Source organism: Syngnathus floridae, chromosome 16 (assembly GCF_059516105.1).
Source record: "Syngnathus floridae isolate MCC-2025c chromosome 16, RoL_Sflo_1.0, whole genome shotgun sequence".
NCBI lineage: Eukaryota > Metazoa > Chordata > Actinopteri > Syngnathiformes > Syngnathidae > Syngnathus > Syngnathus floridae.
The window spans coordinates 3,745,614-3,768,349 of record NC_142428.1 but is presented as its reverse complement, the minus strand read 5'-3'; the positions used below and the strand labels follow the sequence as shown (position 1 = coordinate 3,768,349).

The window sequence follows — 22,736 nt, the reverse complement described above, 5'->3', positions numbered from 1 at the left end:
TTGAGATGAAGGGATAGCTTGGTGGTGGATTTTACAATTTGCATTTGCATCAACGAATAACAACTAAAAAGAAAAAAAAAAGCCTTGATCAAAGACACAGTCGAGAAGCGACACATTTAAAGCAGGTCAGAAACTTTAAAAGCTGTTTTTATGCGGATTTGGTTTTATTTAAAGGCCATATTTGGCATCTGTGACATTAACGAGCATTATGAAGGAGGAGGGTGGGTGGGTGAATCATAAATATGCATGCAGATATTAGTGAGGTGTTAACAGTAAGCACCTGTCTACTTAGCCATGACAGGAAGTCTATGAGTGACTTTGGAGGCCCCCCCACCCCTCCCTCATGGAGCCACATGTGTCCCGCTTTACTTTGCGTCCTGACACTGACAACCTGCACTTGGGGAAGGAGGGGGGAGGTTTGCGGGGGAGCTGTCACCCAGTCATGGTGAAAGCTCAAGGTTGCCCAATTGTATGCCTGCCTAGAAATATTGCATTAATAATGCATTGTGGTATTGGAAACAGATTGTAACTACCAGAGCTTATTCTAAATATAAGACCAGATTCATGCTTGTATATATTATCTGATTTTTTTAATTTATTTTAGTAAATTAAATTTAAAACAATAAATTTAAGATGTATTTTAATGTTATTTATATGCAAATATAATTTTATATTTATTATTTAAATACTATATACTATGCATGTAAAATAGAACCCGATTTATATGATCTAAATAAAAAAAGCGACTGATAACACAAACAGCTGTTCGATGTCAGGCCTTGCAGACGGCGTCGCAAACGTCGCCAGACAGATGCAGGACGCACTTGTTTACCGTCGTATTACTTCCCCTCCTGCCCTTCCCGGTGTCTACCCATCACCTGTTTGCCACTACAGAAGACAAGCAGTTTCTTGCTACTTGGAGGAAGGGGAAAAAATGGAGGGGCAAGGGTAGGAGACTTGTGTGGCGGGTCAGAACCCAACAAGCTGTGCTGGGATGCACTGTGCTGCTCGCCTGTCCTGTTCTCCTCTTGGATGCCAGCGCCAGGTGGCGGCTGGGCACACGCTCGCCTGAAAATGTCAGTCGGCGCAGTGAAGTTTACTTACCAAACACGAGGACACCTGCTACCTGCCCTTGTCACCGAGGACTTCTGCCTTTTGAATAACTTTGGGGACTCTAGCCAGAAATTGATGACACGTAAAAAAACATGCAAGGATTTAATTGCCTCCCGTTTGGCTGTTGCAGACGGATGGACGGACGGACAGATGGATCCACTGTGTTTTTTATATTGTTTATTTTTTCAACAACAGACAAATCTCTCGGTATCAGACAGGACCCGTCGAGACTTGACCATGGCAGACTTACGGCTAACCTTCATGTTCAATCAATATTTCTCTTTCTTTGGAGTTGCCCGGCTTTCCATCATCGCAAGATGATGAAATGGATCAAGCTTGTTGCTTTGCGTCAGTTTAGTGTGAACTTGATTGCTTTGGAAACTACAGCAACCCAAGACATTCGACTAAAGGAGCTAAGTCCCAGTCCGGGAGTTGAACCACATCTTCCCTGTGATTGGCTGAGACTCTGTCCAAATATCAGAACTCTATGCACTTCTGTGTCAAACTCAAATTCTCACTTCAAGTTGTATATGGGAGGAAATTTGTTCCCACGTTGCCGAGAAACCAGTCCATGGTATCCTCTCGTTGCCCAAGTCCACTGGAAGAGGTTCCAGGTCATTCATGACTGGACCAACTTGGACCAGTCATTTCCCTGATGGAGTCTCACGGCCCGTTGGCCCGGTGTTCCGATTCTCTTTCATGCTAGCAAGAAGGCCCCCCTACCCGTCTCCCGCCGGCTACTCAACTCCCAACAAAACATACCTTCAGCCTGGAAGATGGATGAACCCTGGCTGCTCTGACATAGGTCAATGACTTCCCTTCCCATGTCAAGCGAGAAGTAAACACCAGCGCGCAGGCGGCTATTCGGGTCTCGGTGTCTGGACCCGTGCACTCTGCTGTGAAGTTCAAGATCTCTATCTGAGACGAAAGAAAGACCACGAGGTCCCATCCCCCTCATTTCTTACTCCCTCCTGCGCGCTCTGTCCTCTTACCTTCATTACGCATTTTTTTTGTTTATGCTTGGGCGCAACTGTGGCTGCTCCTGATGGTTTGAGGTCAGGCATGACCGGCCACGGGTTACTCTGAATAAATACACACGGACTAGCCAGGAAGGAGCGGGTAGGCTGCGCTTGCCGCCGAATCGCCCTTGATTAATCAGCTGGCAGATTCAGGGTGACTTTTTGTGTATAGTCCCCCAACCTCCCCCTCCGCACCACCACGAGCCATTCCTTCCCCCTCCGACGCCGGCGTAGGTGATGGAATCGGGTCGGCGTGGACATGGAAATTCAGGCGGCTGAGCAGATGGAGCATTTCCACCACGCGGTTTGTCGCAAACGCAATTGCAGGCAAACTACGGAAGCCACTAGCCCGCCGTGTGATCCGTAGCCGAAGTGACAGAAAGTCCTATTTCCCGGGAGCGCGGCGAACGACCACATGGCCGCTTGTCACACTAGGTGGAGCCGTGAATGAAAAGCTACACGGCGGCGAGACTGCTTGACTTTTAAATGCTTTTAGTGACACTGCACACTCCAGTTGAGCTTTAGTTTCGCAGCAATAGTTTCTCCCGTCGCCCTCCTCGATCCGGCTTCCATCTCAGGCTTCTGCCCCCCCTCCCCATCATCATCTCCACCTTAGTGACGATGCTGCACTCTCACCTGTCAGCTCCACTCAAGCATGGATCAGTAGAGCCTCAGCTGGACCATGCAGACCTTCCTCACAACCCTTGACCCCTTCTGGCTCCACCATCTCGAGCCCCTCACCCCCAACCCCTCGCACCACCTCATTTGCCTCCCTGGGCCTCCCCTTCAGGCTCTGCCGTCCCAACATCCTGCCCCCTTTCCCCACCAGCCTCCGCCTCCCCGCTCCTCACGCAGGCGTCCCAGCAGCCTGGCCTTCACCCGCCCCGGCACTTCCCTCACCCTCAGCGTGAGCGGACCTATCCTCAGGCAAGGTGTGCCCCCATGTGGCCCGCCTGTCCAGAATACAGGTTGCCCCGCTCTGATCGCCGCGATAGACTCCTCGGCAAACCTGCTGCCCTGAGGGGAAGCAGGGGGAGAGAAGAAAAAGAGACGTGCCGAGAGCGTGTATCGAGCAGACAGCGGTTGATGAGACGGTAGAAGAAGAGGGGGGGGGAAATAAAACAGCCGAGATGGGGATGAAGTTTTGCCTCAAGGCAGGGATGAGGCGATGAGTACCCCTCAAAAACAAGAAGGCATTTGGAGACCACCACAGGCACTTCTGGAGGAAAGAACATGGGGGCATTTCAGGTGTTTGTCAAACACTAAGAGGTGTCTTCCTCTCAGTGACCAGCTGACCTCTTCATTCATTTTCCCTTGTTCATTTTAATCCCATTAAACAAAAGAATCACCCCGAGTATCCCAAACTTAATTACCAACTCCCCAACCTTGTGTCCGTTACCGATTCTCCAGTCCAACGGATTCCGCACCTTGCCAGACATCAGTCCAACTGGTGACAAAAGCAGCTGGATCGTACTTGCAAAGAGCGTCCGAGTTTCAAGCGTCATTAAGTCTTCAGCCGCTGTGTCTCGCGCTGAGATTGCCCAGCTGTCAACCAGCGTAGCACTTCCCGGTTGCAGACATTGTAATCAGCCCCTCAATAATCACACTCCCAGAAAATGGAAAGCGCCGGGGGCCCACGCCGTGGAGCTCTAATGCGGGGGCGGCACGGGCAGATGGAGGCTCCCATTAAACGTACGCCATCTCCAAGCAGAAGAGGAAGACATTAGGGGGATGTAGGCAGGCTTTGTGGACATTTAGTGTCAGTGCAGGAAATTGATTCTAGATTTGCCTTGATAGCGTTTGAGGCCCAACACATGTTGCTCGATGACCAAAAGGCGTTATTAACTAGCCCATAATGTAAACGCACCAAAGTGAAACGGTTTTTGTCGTTTACAATCATAAATATCAGCGCTGCCCCTTTTTGTCCTCTAGAGGGCGTCCAAATAAACGGCCCAAATAAACGAAAGCACGTCAAGCATTTCCCTCCCGAGCTCCGTCATGACACACACGTCTCGCCGCTAATTTATCACACGTTAATGGCGGAGACGTGCGAGTGGACAAATAACGACGTGTCAGTCAGAGAGACCGAGACTGTGTAATGAGGCCAGCCGCAAAAATGGATGTGACATTGTTTGCACCACTAGCGGGTCAGACTGTGTGCACTTTCTAATCAGAGCTTAATTTCAAAAAAGCCTTTCTTACAAACTGTAAATCATCCCCCGGGCGAGTCTTTGCCCCCCTACTGTGATTGTCCCATGTCTGGATCATAAATCTCCCAATGAAGAGCCATTAGCAAAAAAAAAAAAAAAAAAGTCTCGCAATAGACATTTGACAAAGAGAGGATGTCCACATTCTGAATTAAGACACTCGTGTTTTATGTAGGAGTGGACATTTTCACATTGTATCAAAAAATAATCGTAATAAACGCACAAGCTAACATTAGCTTCGCATGTTGCTATTTTCTCAACAAATTTTAATTTCGTGTTTCCTTCATGGCAATTGTAAGAAGCCTTGGTTATTGTCAGATTTTTGTAGTTTGTCGCTGAAAAAGTTCCACCATATTCCAACAGAGTCTCACTATTTTCCTCATGTTAGCTTCCAGCAATCTTTTATTTTTTTTGCTGCAGTCATCTTTTCCTCTCACATTCATTCACATCTTTTTAATAGATATAAGAAATTCACAACCATCTCTGAAGTGGACTGTAATATTATCTTTAATATAGTCATCATTGCCAAAAAAGAAAAAAAAAAACATATTCATGCCCTGACTTTAAGAGCATCGAGCCAATGTAGGCGAATTTATGGTCTATAAGTGCTCCTTATTATTTCTATAAATCTTAAAAGAGCTCGGTAACAGAAGTATAAATGACCTTAACCACTTCATTAAATCTAATTAAAATGAATTGACATTAACAGCCATCATTTCCGGACCTTTCTTTTTAATTCTTTTTATTTTTCCCCCACCAACGATCGGAGATTAGCTTCAGCCGCGCCGGATAGCAGAGAATGTTAAATACATATTGCATACAGTATTGCAGAGTTAATGGGACAGATAATTGACAGTGAACCATAGGAGGTTAATAATAGAAGCTCAATTGACTCCGATCAATTTGTCACACTGAACACGATGGTCTTAATATCCCCTCCGTGTGCCGAGAGCAGCCGAGCTCGCTTTGAGGCTTTTGAATAAGTTGAAAATATGACGCAAATTGTTGAATTTGATGTTTCCTCAACGGCGCCACGTTTTACGACGCTGTGTTTGCGCGGATGGTTTTCTTTAAATACTGCCCGTGAAGTAATATGACAGGTCAGCCACTGTCCCAGGCCCTCTGGCACCCCGTACAACCGGGCTGTTTATAGATTGTGTTTCACCGTCTTCCTTCGAAACAATTAGCCAGCTCGCCAGAAGGAAACCTGTCCTCAGATCCGAGCCGGCGACGGGTCGGCCGGCCGGCGCAGACAGGATGAACGTAGGTAAACACTGTCGCATCCACGTACTTGACATGAGAGAAGTGACCCCGCAGACGCTTCTCATGACGCCATTCCATCGCTTACGCCGTTACTGTCAAAAAGGATCCCTGTTGTTTTATGTTCCTCGTAATTTAGAACGACGGAAAACGCCGTGCGCCCACGTTGGCCCTTTTCCACGCGTCACTCAAGACCGATTGATGAAAGCTCGGCTTTGAATATTAATCAAGGCAATTATTGTAAGTGTTTTGCGATGACATCATCCCGTGCAATATGGCCCGTGGTAGATTTACATTAGCATTTTTTTCAAAATTAGAATTTCACAGTAAATGAAGCAAAGTTCACTTTTATAGGTTTTCCCCATCCCTGATAGAAATCTATTGTGTCGGCCCGCTGCGTGATTACACGCCGAGCTTTTTAGTTTCAACAGGAAACCGAAGGACCGCGAACATAAATTGTCAAGAGATTCACAGGCCAGCAGGCTAAAAATATGAGTCAAGTGCAGAGATGTTGGCGCTCGCTTTGTCCTGAAACAGGAAGCGGCAGAGCCCAGGCTCTTAAATAATGCTCTGCGAGCGTGGAAATACTTTTTTTTTTCTAAGTAGACAAATCTACTCTTGCAAATGTTACATGGAAACTGACATGTGTTCACTCCCACAGTGTTGTGTGCATTATCCTGAACTCAAACCCTGTTGCAAACCAAAACAGCAGCACCAACTTTTTTTGACAAATAATACTCTTTTCCCTCCTAATCTGCTTTTCACATACAGTAAATGTCCGCTCTCCCCAAATTTAAGATGTTAGAAACACTCTCAAGACGTCGCGGGGTCTTTAGGGTCTCTTCCGTCTCAGTTCTTCTGGGCAGCGGTCCAATCGGCTGACAAGTCTGCTGCCCTGACCCTGAACTCTGAACGCGAGGGGTGAGCCAAGGGTCTGAGACTGAGGGTGGGTGGTGCGGAGTTCTCGAGGGTCAGGTGGTGGGGGGAGAAGACGGCGAGCAATGGCTATTAAACACAACAGAGGAAGGAGGGCCCGTCAGGATGTGTCTTTTATAGCCTGGCTGGCACTTGAAGGCATCGCGGGCCACTCTGTCAGATGAGAGGCCAGCAGATGAATCCTGTAAGGGTGGAAATGATGGACTCGTCGTTATTTTTTTCATTTTTTACAAGGTGATGGGGAAGGTGAGCGACGGGTCAGGGACTCCGTGTTCCATTCCACTCTGTTTTTATTTTTCCAGTCCGACTGTAAGTCTGTTAACTCTATCGCATCGCACATGGTAGCCATGAACACGTGCAACCAATTGAATGAAGATCAGGACAGTAATTGTTAATTTTAAGAAATAGGAGGAAGTCGTATTTTGACAGGCAATTGTCAAATAAAGTAAATTATTTAAAAAAAAAAAGAAGAAACGGCAACACATACTGCATTGAATAAATAATTAGAAAAGCAGTATTGTACGTGTCCATTATAAGAAATATTAAAGCAGGAATAAATGTTTAATATTGTAAATAAAACATACCAAAATATTAAAATAAATTAAAAAAATCAAATTAAATAAATATTAATTAATCTGTATGCTTAAAACTTTTGCGTGAAAACTGTGCAATACTGCAACACGTATTTTGGCCACACCACCCCAGCAGGTCACCCCCTTACTGAACTGTGACAACAGCTCACTAAATCACTGTCTTTTAGAGCCGCCCCCCTTCATTTTTATTTACTTTAATCACCAAGCTCCAGTAAGTATTGGAGTATTGGGCCCGGTGCGTGAAATCCTTCTCGTAAAAGCCGAAGCTGGGTCTGCTGATGGCGAGAGACTCTATCTGGTCGGGGGGGGTGAGGTTGACAAGCAATCGCTCAGGTCCAACAGGTTGCAGGTCATAAACTTAAGGTCATCTCCCGTGTGGCTGTAGGACGAGGCCTTGGATTTTGTTTGTTATTTACGGTTAGTCTCCGCGTTAGAAATGAACCATCAGAGGCCGGCCGTTCTTTCCCACTTCCAGATAAACACATGCTGACATGACTCAAGTCAGACTCAAGTTAATACTTTTAGGACTTAAGACTTGCTTGGCTAAAAGTTTTGTAAAAATGCTAGGATTTGAAGAATTAAAAAAGGGGCTTCAACTTGTTTAATTTATTTACTTTAAATCATTTTAGCCTGCTAGCTTGATGCTAAGACATATCCGTAGAAGGACTAAAAACGAAAGGACTAGCCCCTTTCCGAGCAAGTGTTGACATTGGACGCCAAGTCAGAGCAAGACGTCCCGACTCCAAAAACCACAAGACGAACTGCAGACGTTTGAGCTCGCAGCGTTCTGGCGTCGAATCTGACGGTCTGGCTGACCTGGCGCAGGTGACGTCGCGCCGCAAGAGGGAAACGAAAACCGCAGATGAGAAGATGGAGAGATGAAAGGACACGTCGAAGCGGGTAATGGATTCATGTGGAAAAAAGGGAGTTGCATCATGACTCGAGAGATGGCGCTTTGTTTTTCTTTCGAATATTTGTAGGCAAGTTCGAGGCTATTCCAAATGTTCCTCCCGTTGGAAATAATGGAAATATAAATTCATGGATCAAACTATTTGGTGGTGGTGGTGGTGGCTTTGAATCCAAGTGACATCATTTAAATATGGAAATCCAAACATGGGGCCTTGTGATACACTCAACGCATCAACAAACCACAAATACACACACACACACACTCTGCAGAGATATGAGAGCTCGTTTTTGCCAAGCCAACTTGGCAGCCGGCGGACTTTTGCGGTCCAAGAAAAGCAAGGCGCAGCCACGAGAGGGTTGAGGCTTTTGTGTTTGCCGAGTGTCACACTTGATCACCAGGGAAAGCCATAACAGGCCCGGGAGGATCTTTGAACCTCTGTGTGTGTGTGCGTGTGCGTGTGTTTGGGGGAATTGGCAAACTCGGATGTCAGCTCCAATATTCTGATTGCAAGATCTACAGTAATACCCGATTGGGAATACATTTGGTGGCTGTCGTCGGGAGAGCAAACTAATTAGGGCGCGCTCGTTTACCAACGCTTTGTTATATATACCTCCCAAATTGATGGAATGAGATTGCATCTCGGGAAAAAAAAATATTCATTTATGATCCAACTTTTGAGCCGGACCAAAAAAATGACGAGCCAGTTTGAATTGTTTTGGATTAATCTGGGAGGCTTGTGCAATTGTTTGTGGTTTTGCTGGTTGGATATGTGCGTATCTTAAAACGTCTTGGCAAAAAAGGCTGCATGACAGAAGCGAGCGTCTCTGCGAGCCATTAGCGTAAGATCCCGTATCAGCCTTTGGCTCAGGTGACGGCCGTGCGTGCAGTTTGCGTTGGCAGCGTGATAATTATCCAGACGGGGGCCTACTTTCACGGACCACATCCTTTTTGGCTGCAGCTTCACAGCAGCGAGCCTGTAATTTGGGGTGTCCGGGATGTTGGAAGGGAGGCCAGAAGATTTCACATCAAGGACAAGCGTTTGAGGAAATTACATTTGTAGGAAAGGATTTTTTGCCTGGCCTGGACCCTGGAAAGTCATCTTTAACGGATAAGGAAATTATCGCTTTAGAGAGCGACTATGAAACTTGAAGAGTTCAGGGGGACATTTTGGTTACTCTGTTTTGTTTGCATTGAGTTCAATGAGAAAATGAAAACCGTCCTTGTAAATCCATGTCAATATACAGTAACTGGCCACAATTTTGGAACTAGCAGTCTTTCCCACACGCACACTTGACAGAAAAGGGAAAAACTTTTGGGTACATAAAATGGAAATGTAGTGAACTGAATATCCAAATTAACATTTGATCCTTACTATATGATTTTACACCACTATTATAATAATACCCTTATTATTTTTGTAATTATTATTGTAAATATGACACAAACATTCATAAACTATCATATTTATTATTATTATTATCATTATTATTATTATACAAAGGAAAGGACTGCACATGTCTCATGCCGGATGGACTTTTTCCCAAATGCCAATTAGCCCTAAAATTGTATAGCGTGTAATTTAATTTGGCTGGCGTAATAATGTTTTGTTTGCTCGCTTCATTTTCCATTATGCAAATGGAACAATATTTGAAATACACTACTGTATCCCTCTAGATTAAATAGAAGCCAAATCTGTCCAGTTTATCTTAATATAATCATAAATATACAAGAAGGACTGATTCAGCATTGCGTTGCTTATCTAATTCCTGATTTAAATGGTGAAATAATAGTTAGCTAAAGAAGGCGGGGGGGGGGGGGCTTTTGAGGCGAAACATTAATCATCCGCGTATGTGAAAGCGGTTTACAAGCCAAATGGAAAGACGACGTAGGAGCCAAGTCTTCATGGGGGCACTGAGACAAAAACACTGTTGAAGACCATTTGGATCCAAAAGGCCTTTTGACTTGATTTCACGTTGTCTCACATTTCCAATCAAGGAGCGATTAGCCTCCGACATTAATGGGCCTACTAATCCGTTTAAGCCTCTCGTGATAACAGTTAATTGTGTGTAAAAATGTGTACAGATCCCCCCGTTTGGGTTGTTTACTAACTGATTTGGATGCGGTTAGGCCCTAAAGAGGTATCATTATGTTGATGGTTCTGGAGCAAAATGAGCCCCTGATGGAGGCAACGTCAATGAGGGGAGTTAACAACACCCGGGCAAATGGAATACAACTCCAAGATAACATTTGGTTGTCATTAAACATCATGCGGCTTCATTCATATTATTTTTCGGGGCTATTTGTTTGCAGTTTGACACAGTTCCCCCCCCCCCACTGGAAATGGTGGAAATGAAGCGTAACAGCATCATTATAAAACATTTAGCAACTGTAAATTATATGGCAGGTAAAATTGATCAAATATAAGGGTAAAAATATTTTACAATTACCCAAAATTAGTTTAAAAAAGATCAGCTTTATGATGAAAAAAATGCATAAAATACTAACTGAAACAAAATTTTAATCTTCATTCTTTATTTTTTAAAAAAATATTATTCTTGCACAAGTGTAAAAACTCAAGTTTACATGTGTTTACATAAAAGTAAAAGAACATTTTAAATAGAGGCACATATTTGATCATTTCCTGCTCATTTTTTTCTATTGATGAAAATAGAAAAGAAAGCATGATGATACATACCTGTGTCGTGTTTCAAAACAGTGCGTGTGTGTGCATGCCTGTTTTTGAATTGAGGCCACCAGAGAGTGCAACCTTGGCCGGCCTGTTTGTTGTGACACTCAATTTATTGTGCGGTGATTTGAGGCGCGGCTTCTTATTACAAAACTTTTTGTGTCCTTGCGCGACAGAAATTAGCTGCGGCGGGCGTGTGTAAATCACCTGTCCTATGCACAGGCTCTTTTAAGAAAAAAAGGGCCTAGGGTGTCATTTGACGCCTCGCCGCCGCTCTTTCATATTTATGCGTCTCATATTCACAACCATCGGGCTATCTATCAACACTTTTTTTTTTTTTTTTTTTTATCCCCGTTGCACCAACAATGCGGACATAAACTGTTTTTTTTTTTTAAAAACGTCAGCAAAAAAATGCTAGCGCAAGTGAAATCGGAGCCTCTTTATTTGTCTGTGTAATAAACTGTATAAATTAAAAACAATAAGCGGGGACATTTTACATTTGCTGGCATCCTAGGGGGGCTTTCCTGAAAATTGCCATAAAGGACATGGGGAAAGGGGGGTGCTGTTTTATGAAATACAAGTGACAAAGTAGCAACAATATTGCGGCTCAAATAATGAAAACTGAAGGACGACCAAAACCCAAGAGAGTATATCACCAAAATAAGGTCATTATTCAAACACGTGTCAAATGAGCGATGCTTACTCGAGTCAAGCCATGAAAGGCTTTGCACACAATTTTAGGTGTCCAAGGGCTAAAAGGAAATTGTTACCTGTCGAGCATTGTGGCAACAAAAATACATCTGACTTTTGGGAGTTTGTGTTCTTATTGGAGCCTACCAGACAATATAAACACTGTGCATAATGAAAGGCTTCACAAGAGACTTGAGTCAATTGAGAAAATACATTGTTGCGCTAAACTGTGCTTTTGGGGACTCCGTATTGACTTTTTGTTATTAAAAGGGATTCCAAATTCTGCTCATGCACATCATGTAGATCTTGCCCCATATTCGCAAGTTGGAAAGTAAAAAAAAAAAGTACAAGAGAATGCAGTTAAAAGCGCGAGGGTGAGGAGGTGCCTTTCTCCATTTTGTATACTCAAACAGAATGCATTGCCTTTGGCCCGCTTAGGGGCAGAAGGTGAGCGGCGCACACGAAAGCACCAGCAATTATTCGTCTCTGGCACAACAACAGAGTGCAAAAAGAGCATCAAAGGCTTTTCCTCTGAGCGAAAAAGCGCTCTCTCAGAGGAGGAACGTGCAACCTATGTGTGCAAATACCAGTGCATGGACTTTTGGGGTCTCCCCCGAGAAAAGTGAGGCAGAGGATGTGTGTCAGTGTGAAGCCATGTTGACTAAGATATGTGTGTGCATTGGTGCTCTAAATAATGCTATGCATCCGTCCCCATAGTCCATTTAATCCTTCAAAAATCAACAGGCATTGCCTTAACTGAGTTATTTTCCACTAAGACAGGATTTTATTGGTTTATATTATAATGTTATTGTAGCTATTTTTTAATTAAAAAGTAGAATTTTCTAAAATATTACTGTCATTTTTTTTATTTAAATTGTTGTATTGATTTCACGTTACAGTGACAAGAGAGAAAGGGAGAGAGTGTGAGAGAGAGTGGAATGCTTTACTCATGTATTTCCATCAGGCACATTCTTGGGCACCACAGTATGTCAGATGGGTCCTTTCAACCCGGAAATATTGTCACGTGTACTTGTAAACAGACAAGCCCGAGCCTACCGACACCGGCTTACTGTGTTTACCTTTTAAATTAATACCTTAAGTTACTCTGAAGATGAAAGTAGTAGCTTTAATAAGGTAAATGTCATCTCTCTTTTTAATTTACCAAATGTCGTTTTGAAAGAAGCAGAGTATATTACATTTCAGCTGTGTTATTGTCACGGTAGGAAGTAACGGAATACTCATGACTGTACTTAAAGTATCTCAAGTACAGAGCGTGTTTAGGCACCATAAATAGAACTTGTTACAAACTAACGTGAGCTATTATAACACACGCATATTGTATTTACATAGTACGTTTATTATGTCATGGTTCCAGTGGGGGCAAAGACAGCTGTTACAACATGATGCAGTGTGTGGCTGCCGGGCATCACATTGTAGCTCTGGCCAACCTACGCCCTGCACACAAAGGTGAGGATGCTTTGTATTTGTTGTTGTGATTTGTAGTGGTGTTGAAGTTTAACATGATGTTTGTTGCCTTATTTGGCTGCGTAAGTGGGGCAAAACATTAGGAAAATCTCTAAGTTAGTTATGCGGGTTCACCAAATGTTAAGTCCTGCAAGCTTATAACTTTTAAGAAATGCAAAAAATGGTACACCTTGTCTCTGTGCAAGCGATGTCTTGATCTTCTCACGTAACCCCCCCCCAGATGAGTTGGACAGTTACATGTACCAAACAGTGGGCCACCAGGCCATAGAACTGTACGCCGAGGCCATGGACTTGCCCCTTTACCGACACACTATCCAGGGCTCCAGCTTGAACACCGGCAGAGACTATCAGGAGACGGAGGGGGATGAGGTGGAGGATCTTTATCAGCTGCTAAGCCTTGTCAAGGTAACTTCATGACCTCCACTGTTTTAGAACTTTTTAAAAATTATTTTTAAAACATTCCGTACTGTGTTTCCAGAATATAGACGCCGAATGATTATTTTCTCGGCTTTAGATTGGGTTTGGCTCAATCAAGGTTGAAGCCTTTGCTGTAGCTGTGTTGTATTTTTATGGAGCAAAATCTGCCAACTTTTTGACAGTGAACAGAAAGTTTCACGGCACACCAAACTCGCGTAAGTCTTCCAGTTCCAAATCATGTCAGCTGGCTGACGTTCGGTCCTCTGGCCGCGCTTCGCGTTTGCCGAGCTCTCCGGGCGCCACTAAACTTCTCCGGTCGGCTAAGGTTCACGATACATGTCACGCCGCTGAGATGTTTTACAAGTCCTCTTCTTTGGATTCTTATTCACTTAGTAGCCCATTAGTGGCGTCTCAGAGGGGCCTTACTTGTCTGGTTCCATCTGGCCCGCTCAACGGCCGCGGTACTTTTTGCACATGTTGTAAAGTGCTGCTAAACTGCACGGCAGATGACAAACTCATGTCGTTGCTCTCAATCTGTCGTACTTGGTACGTCACCCTCAAAACGCCGTCTTGGATAATTAAAGGTTTATGTTTTATACACAAAGTTAGGAGTTGAAGCCAAGCTAGTCCTATTCTTCCTTTTAAAGCCACACACATTAAAAGTCATAGATACGAGGGTGAAAGTCCTGCATAAATAAAGTTGAATAATGACTTGTGCAGGTATACATTAGTGTAGATTGTACCCAGAGGGGCCCCCAGATGAACTCCTACTGTACCCCTTTTTCTGACAGCGTTGTACACATGTTTCTGGTATGTGGTATTATACCCCTCCCCTGTGTTCAGGCCTCTATAATAGCCAAAGACTGCTAATTTCCCAATTTCCAAGGCTTCTCAGCGCTGACCCCCTCAGTCACACAGGCCATAGATCACGGCGCTTGCAGTCCCTCGTGGGCTCCCAGACCTCCAGTGATTCCCTCGTTTAGCCCTCGCGCCGTCATCGGCAGACCCGCGATCATAAACAACAGGCTTCCTCTCGCTCTCCGAGTGAAGTCGGCCAAACAGAACTTTGTGATCTGAGGATTTTGGTCCGGCGGTGTAAATTGGATGGTTTACAAACTCGTGTCATTAGGTCAAATCAGTCTTTTTTTATGTTCAACACATAGGCAGTATAGTTGAGAAGTTCAAAAAAAAAAGAAATCACTCCTTTTAATGACAAGCTGTTGAGTGGATAAGAAGTTTTATCTGTGAAAAGTGAGCTGTTCATAAAGTGTGATGTTTTGAAAGATTCACAAATTAATTAGAAGTTACAAGATTATATTTGACAAATGACACCACGGCAAAAGATGAAAAATTTCTGCTGGAGTTGATGAGTTTGAGTGCAGAGCATTCTTCCCGCCCTTCCTCTTGTTTTTATTTTTTTTATTTTTTGGGTCTGCGTGAGCCAACAGTGCCATCTATGGACCAAACCTGGAAGTGGATCTTCCACACTTGCATCTTTGGAGCCATTGAAAAGAATCAAAGGAAGAGATCATATTCTTCAGAACCTTTTGTTGACAGAGAAGAGAGGAAGAAGAATCCCAATCATAATAGCGAGGGGTGGGGGGGGTGACGAGCCATCCATCTGCTGGCAGCAGCGCTAATGACAGCGGGACAATGCGGCCCTATCCTCGGCCTCTGCTCTCACCGCTGGCCGTGCATGGCAGCGTGCCTTTGAACCGTGTAACCCGATCCACGTGAATCGGGACAACCGGCCATCCCATCCCGTCCCGTCAAGTGCTCGTCTTTGAACAATCTTGCTTCGGGGAAGGAGAAAGAGGCAGAAGGAAAAGAGACCCTTGTTTCTCTTCGAGGCCTGTATTGAGGCATTTTCATTTACTTGATTTATACATTTTTTCATTACACAGCTTTACATTTATTATCATAATAGTATGCCTTTATTCTGGGGAAGATAAATAAGGTATGATATTTGTATAAATTCTGTTTTCTCAAATAGAAAAAAAAACAGACAGATTACCCGATTTTTGTAGCATTTTTTTCCCCCATATATTTTTTATTATTTGAAGAACGCAGGCGGCAATGAGAGGGGGATCAAGAAACTGAAAGTTTTGAACTCCCTTTTACATTGATTAATAATGCCCGGATTATTTTAACGGGAGGGTCCCCGAGTGACGCTGCACTTTATTTTAAATTGCTTCAAGATTTAGCCCATTTCTTCGAATTTCCCCCCCCGTGCTGTCTTATTGTGGATTTTCCACAACGTTTCTCTCCACATAGCACGTGTGATTCCATACTCCATGTGTGTGTGATGCGCTCTGATGTGTGATACAGATCAGCAGTGTCAGTCACCCCTGGCTGTAACGCTCAGCCCCCCCCACCCCCCACCCCCTCCCCGTCGCGCCTCACCACCGCCACCCCCCGAAGGCCCGCAAAAGCCCTCATATTAGTCATATCACATCCCTCAAATCCTTTATCCTTCTCGCTGTGCTCTGTGACCTGACACAGGGGCTTTCTGTGCCCCATGACCCCCGCGTGGGCACATGTGTATGTTTGGAAGTGTATTTTCAAGGTCAGGTGGAAGCTGATCATCTCGCCTGTGCGCTTGTTTTCTTTATGTAGCTCATAAGCCTTTTTTTTATTTTTCTTTTATTTCTCTCGGCAGCCATCTTGACGTTGTTAAATGACACAATAAAACACTGATTCCTGAAGTAGTCCGGCCCAAAAAGCTTCAGCGGCTCACTTGCTGACGATCATATCACAAAGCGGCAAAAACACTCACGTTACTCGGCGACTTTGTTACTCGGTAACCTTTGAGCTGACGAATGCAGACAAAGACATTTAAGCTCATTAGAGTGATGAGGAAATATAGATGATCTCTACGCGCGCGTTCCCGTCCGCCAGCTTTAATTAGCGGCGGCGTGACATCTTTGTCACGCTCGACGCCGGCGTCGCCGAGGATGGAAATGTTACTTTCAAGTCGAATTTGCCGCGCTGAATTGCATTCTGCAAAACATCGCTGAGACTGATTTTTTTTTTTTTCGCTTGATCCGTTCTCGTGCAGTACTTTTGCTCTAATTTAGATCGTGACCTTCAATAGAGGAACATTATCAACATCGGTTTTAGATAACGAAAACTTCCAAAGGTCCTTACCGGTCCTTGACTTTTGCTTTTATTGCGTTGTCGTCACGCATTTTTCTGGATCGAGACGCTGCAAGGGATGGAGGGAAGCCGTAGAAAGGAGGCCGTCGGGCAGGCGGAAGAATCTCTTAGTTGTATCGATTCGGGAGCTGAGGTGTTGCGAGGCAAGCCAGAGCGGTGCGAACTTGCTGGAGGAGGGCGGAGGCGGGTGTCGAAATCAAACATACAGCCCTTCTCTGATTACAGGCGCGGTGCCGCATTAGACGTTCATCGGGGGGGGGGGCTCAACAGGAAAATGGATTTTTCTTAAAAGCGGCTTAATACATAAATCATGACCTCAGGGGTCACAGGCGAAGGGTTTCGGAGAGACGATCAATAAGCCAGCTAATGTGAGCTTGTTTGCGGTTCGGGGGTACCACAAAATGCTGTGCTTGGAGTGAGCTTACAAGGAGCCAAAAGTTGTTTTGTGTTGCACATGTTAATGGCGTAACAGCTAATGTTAGCTTGTTTTGTATAGCGCCACTTGGTCGGCCCCTTGCGTGGAAATGGCGGGAACTATTAGAAGTGGGCGGGCCTAAAGGCAAGAGCCACTAACGACTGCCAAGCTAGCGTTTTGGTCTTTTGGCTAGGTTGCTCGTTTTCTGTCTGGAGCAGATTTGGACGATATTCTTAAAGGACAGGTCGGGCTGAGTATTTTACAACAGACAGCTCAGCCGTCTTCAGATCCAAAATGTATTTCCTTTAATGTTGTATTTTGCGAGCCGTTCCCCACATGAAATATTTGCGGCAGGCTCCATTACCCCAAGTTGGAAAAACACCACCTGCAGTCTGGAGAAACGGTTAAAGCGGCGTGTTTTCCTCCAGTCGGGCTCTGTGATGGTCGGTTGGAGCGACGCGCCGCGAACGGCAGGACGGACCGAGCGGGCCGACATGCCAAGAGCCTGGAACCTGACCTCACCAGAAACAACATTTGTGAGTGTGTTTCTGTCTGAGACACTTTTACCCCAGCTGTGACGGAGCTGGGATCAACGTTTTTTTTTTTTACGGAAAATGTTATCCTTTTATCGGTGACAAGTAAAACCTGGAATTTTTTGGGAAGCCGTTGCATCATTTCCTCTCTTTGCAAAAACAATCGCAGTCGATCATGTGGAAAACAAAGGGACATTGTTCCACTTTCTGCAGAAAATAACTTGAGCGTATCGGTTTTCTCGGCTAGTATTCACGGGCCGACGGGCGTTTGATAAACTACCTTCCATCTTCCAGGTTTTTTTTTTTTTAGGGATACAGAAATCTCCCTTCGTCCTTGGGCTTTCTGAAACCTGGTCTTTGTGCTTGCTTTGGCCGTGGCCTTCTCCGTCCCAGCCTGCTTTCTGGCAAGGCCCGTGTTTATGTATCTCTCTGAATATATCCGAGAGGAAACTCATGAAACGTTAGTCTCTTTACCTTTTTTTTTTTTTTTTTTTTTAGATGATTTCTTACAGTCCCGTTCTTCCATATACTACACTTAGGCAAGTGTGTCGGAATTGCTGTAAATGATCTGTGGGCGTGTTACATAGCGTATAATGTAATAATCCTTTATTAGCCCAAAGGGGAACGTTCTTGTTAAAGAGCTGTAAGTGGGCAGTAGCACAAAGCTACCATGAATAGTTGAGAATAAAATTTACACCAGCGATAGTAACAGCTGTACTTTATGGAAAAAAAACAATAAAAATAAACATCTCATTGTATCTGAGGATCTAATCACAAGAACCTGTTTTGCGAGCCGTATGTTTTTTTTTTAGCCCACCAAACTGGAATGGTTGAGGACCGACGCGCGACATTTTACAAGCCCGTCAGTGAGTTCAGACCCGTCTCTCAACAGCTGCTCAGGAAAGAAAGCCTCGCCAGTTTACCAACGAGAATGACGGTGAAAGATTTCCGGAGCTTTGCAAAGACAGCTGCTAAGCCCGCATGTCAGGTTGTACACTGCCGCATTGTACTGAGATTTGAGTCGTTGGTTTTTGAAGGACCCCTGGAAATTGAGACGACTACCTTAAAATGCTGCTTCAAACTAAAATAGCATACTTTTCACATTTTTTTGTGGGTCGACTCTAAAAAGTCACGTCACTAGGTGAAACTGGCTTCTTGGTCTGACGTCACATATTTTTTGTGGGTCTACTACAAAATGTCACATCACAAAGTGAAACTGGCTTCTAAATTTTCAAAACACCACCGGGGTCACCTTGGGGTATATCAATCTTCACAGATGCAAAATAAGCCAACCCTAAGCTGCCAGTCAGTGCCGCGTACCCCAACTTGTCGGGACAGCCCGCCACGCCCCGGGACTGTTGGTCCGCATCGCATTAAACACAATCACTTGACCCAAGCTGGCCCTCTCCCCCACGTACGACAAGCACTTGAGCTGGCCCAGCCCCTCTCTCCGTGTTCCCTCCATGTCATTACATTACATGACGATAGGGTGGCCAGCTGATCTAATGGAGAGAACATTAAAAGTGTCCCTTCACTTACTTGATGGGCCCTGGAAGAGCTGCATGGAGAGGAGGAGGAATGTTTGACAAGAGAGGGGGGTAAAGGATAGAGGTTAGCCGTGGCGTCGATATGATGATGGCGATACGGCGTGTGATGGTGCCCCGATGCCCTTGAGCAAGCTGTCATTCAAAGCACTTTAATTAATTTCTCTACCTTGTCGCCTTCCACTCCCCCGCCATCGCACATGCAAGAGGCAATAACATAATGGAAAGTCAGCGTCAACAACTTTGGACTCGATAAAAAAGACCATTTTTTTTTCACACCCCCCCTTCGCTTTTTTTGCATAAAGATGTCTGTCAAGGCGGCGCATAATAGTCAAAATCCGCCGACTCGGGCATCTTACCGTTGCCAGAATAGGCAGAAGGAGGCATTTTGGAAACCCGGCATTTTGCTAAATGGAGCTTTTGTATTGTCAAGCGGTATAATTAAGACGTCACAGTGACAGCTATTGGGAGCTAATGAGGGTTCTTATGTATTCGGCAAGAATATGGAATTTTGAATTTTTCATGGTGTTCTAATTGTCAAGGTTGCTTCTGTTCCTCAATATCGTACAGTTTTGCTCTGATAAGCGAGTAATGCATTTGAGTCACTTGAAAGTCCATCCAACCATCATCTAAAAATATAAATAAATACATTTTATTTTTTCCTCCTGTCCTACCAATAGGTCAAATATACGCCTTACCTGAAGGCAGCGTGACTGTGAATACAATTGAACACCTCTTTTATGTCCCTCCCAAGATGGATGTATATATAATTACAAAGTATATCAGGCACGCTACCTCGCGGTTTGAGTTTAACGGCCGTGTCGTTATTTTGCGAAGCGTGCCTCCTGGCCCTAATCTTCCCCCGCAGCTGACATCTTAATAACTCAGTCCTCGTCCATCCATTTACACGGGAGACAATCCAGATGCGGGGGTAAGGAGGAGTTTAATGAATTTGACAATTAGTAACGGGAGTTAATGACTGCATGAGGCTAAGTACCCTGATGGACACGGCTAGGGGGACCGAGGACTTCCATCGCTCGGGGCCGTAGATCCTCATTAATAGCTTTTTTTTGTGCCTGATGGAGAGGACAGGGGTAGTTAGGCCGAGTTTTTGTCAGAGCCCGTCCAAGCCCAGCGAGACTGAAATGTGTCTCTCGTAAGAAGACAGTGAAGGACCCTTAGCCAAAATGGAACAGGAAGTCGGCCATTTTGTTTTTTTGTTTTCCTTTATTGACGATTGGTGTTGATTCACTCGATAGCCCCAACCTTTCTCTTCTACTAAAAAGTTTCAAGGACCCTTAGCCAAAATGGAACAGGAAGTCGGCCATTTTGTTTTCCCTATTTATACGATTGGTGTTGATTCACGCGATAGCCCCGACCGACCTTTCTCTTCGACTCGTCTCTTTGTCCTTCCTCGTCGCAATCTGCGACTCCTAATTGGCCTCTTTAGGAAGTGACAGTTGCATTTAGGCAAAAGGGTTATCATTGCATTAGACCAGAGCGCCGGGCCTGAGGCTTACCTCGAATTACACGACTGTGCCCGCAAGCCCCCTGAGCTGCTACGCCGGGCCCCGCAACGCTATCAGTCCGACTTAATTACTGTCACCGGCCAGCGGGATTGACGGTAATGTTTCTCACAACGGAGGGACGTTAAGACATACTGAATCCCGAGGCCTGGAGATGTTTAAACTCGAGGTCACGCCATTAGGTCCACCTTTATCTGAGTGTTCCCCCATTTTACCTTTCACAGTGCACTGTATTTTGCACCACACACACACATTTTTTTATCTGATTAGCATTTAGCAGGCATGCCTACTTGGAGTTGTGTGTGTGTGTGTGTGTTTGTGTTCAGCAAAGCATCAGGCCCCAGGCAGGGCATGGATTTCATTTAGGAAAGTATCAAAGGTTTACACGCTGCTCGCTTTAATCAGCATGTTTATCAGGCAGAGAAAAATTGCAGGAAGCAAGCGCGGGCGGCGGGGAGGCGGAGGACGACCGCGAGGGTTATCTTAAGGACCAGTAGCCAGGGAAATTGATAATGTCTACAAGGTAATTTACTGGAGACCGCTCCCACCGCCGGCCCGGCTTTCTAATTACAGCCTGTGTAATGTGCTGATGAATCTGCAGGTGTATGTCGGACACACCGAGGGGAAGGGGGGGGGGGGCATGCACCACTGCACCTTGCTTGTGATTGTTTGTGTGGCTTCCGGTTAGAACCTGTTCCCGTTCTTCCCTGGAGTTATTCACTATATGGGAAAAAAATGAAAAGCAATTAGAATATTGATAAAATACACTACGGCCCCAAAAGTACAGAGAAATATTCAAAATGAGGGCAGCAAGAAAACAGAACGCGTACTCATTGCTAAATAAATCAATCCCCAGGGAATGTGGCTTGAACGGCGGTGCTTTTGATATGACCCGAATGTAAACATCCTGACAGTGAATGGAAAGACACGCGCGTCATTTTGTGTTTGTGTGTGTCCTGGGTCAGATTAGAAACACCATTGTAGGTTGAGCAAACAATCTTTACCCCCCCACGGGACGCAAACGTCATTGCTGAGTGTATCGCACGTAATGTAGAAAGTGAGGGAAGTGGGGGGGGTGAGCGTTTGTGTTTGAAGGTTCCTTCATTCTCTCCACAGGAAAAGGAGGGTGTCGATGCGGTGTCTGCGGGGGCCATTCTCTCTGATTACCAGAGGGTCCGTCTTGAAAACGTGTAAGTCTCACTCAAAAGGCGTACAACACAACTCTTTAATTAGACTCCATCCCGTAATTAGCACTCCTTGATGAGCTTTTGGAAAGAGGGAAAAAAACTTTAGGGGCGAACGACTGTAATCAAGCTCCCCTTCGCCCTTCTCACTTTCTCCTGCCCCCCCTAGGTGTTTGCGTCTTGGTTTGCAGCCTCTGGCCTACCTGTGGCGGCGAGACCAGGAGTCGCTGCTCTCCGAGATGATATCATCTGACGTCCACGCCATCCTCATCAAAGTCGCCGCCTTAGGTGAGATACCCCCATCCTCCCTATCCCCCCACGGTCAGCCATTTTACTCTCTTTACTAAGTAGTGGCAGGAACGGGCGACTTTTGATCAGTGACTGATAGGAAGGAGGGGAGAAGAAAGCGCGAGAAGCAGAATAATGGCCTAATCGCGGATCTGCGGCTTAGCGCCGGTTGTCGAGACGTGCGCCAGAGGCAAAGGTATTGAAGCGGAGAACAATGTGAGGAGATAAGGAGCGCCGAGGGAGGAGGGCGTGCACGCTAGCTATCGTGCTAGGTGATCGCCCGCCTCCTCCCGATCACATTTAGCCCGTCAATAAACGGCACGTGTCCCTCCGTGTCGCGCTCTCCGTACCTGATTAAAAACGGGCGAGCACTCGTTTCTGTCTCTCAACCACGTTGAGGTAAATGCGCTGTAATTCCTGTTTTGGAGCCTGAGGGCCAGAAGATGACGAGGACTTACTATGTTCAGGAAATCAAAAAAAAAAGTTTCCTTGTTCAAACGCTCACTTTTCTCAAAGTGATGGAACCGGCTGAGTTTCTTGCTGCGCTATGACGATTACGAAACACAAATCATTACTTGTTAATAGAGCTGAACTATTTAGGGAAAAGTAATCACTCTGCTCATTCTACCATAAACAAAACTTCATCTGAAAACGAATCCTCCACATTTTTTTGCGGATTATAATCAGAAAGAAATATCACCTCGGGTGTCTTTTCTTTTTTTTTTTTTTGCGTGCAGCTAGGCCTTCCACAATATTGCCAGTTTTATGTGCGTG

The 22,736-nt window shown here is 45.1% G+C and overlaps 1 protein-coding gene across 19 annotated transcripts in view; it reads left to right on the top strand.

Annotated features, from left to right (window-relative positions):
* Positions 1 to 22,736, top strand: part of dph6 (diphthamine biosynthesis 6) — a 135,465-nt gene that overhangs the window by 86,938 nt on the left and 25,791 nt on the right. For 16 of the 19 annotated variants that reach the window (XR_015863433.1, XR_015863432.1, XR_015863431.1 and 13 more), the window contains 4 exons: positions 12,790 to 12,881; positions 13,120 to 13,304; positions 21,607 to 21,680; positions 21,844 to 21,962. Coding sequence is in view for 16 of the 19 variants with exons in the window: in XM_088400568.1 (XP_088256694.1) it covers positions 12,790 to 12,881; positions 13,120 to 13,304; positions 21,607 to 21,680; positions 21,844 to 21,962 (470 nt within the window). In the remaining 3 variants the exon portion in view is untranslated. Of the gene's footprint in view, positions 1 to 7,975; positions 8,029 to 12,393; positions 12,549 to 12,789; positions 12,882 to 13,119; positions 13,305 to 21,606; positions 21,681 to 21,843; positions 21,963 to 22,736 lie in introns of those variants that run through there. The other 3 variants (XM_088400573.1, XM_088400574.1, XM_088400581.1) reach the window with 3 other exon arrangements.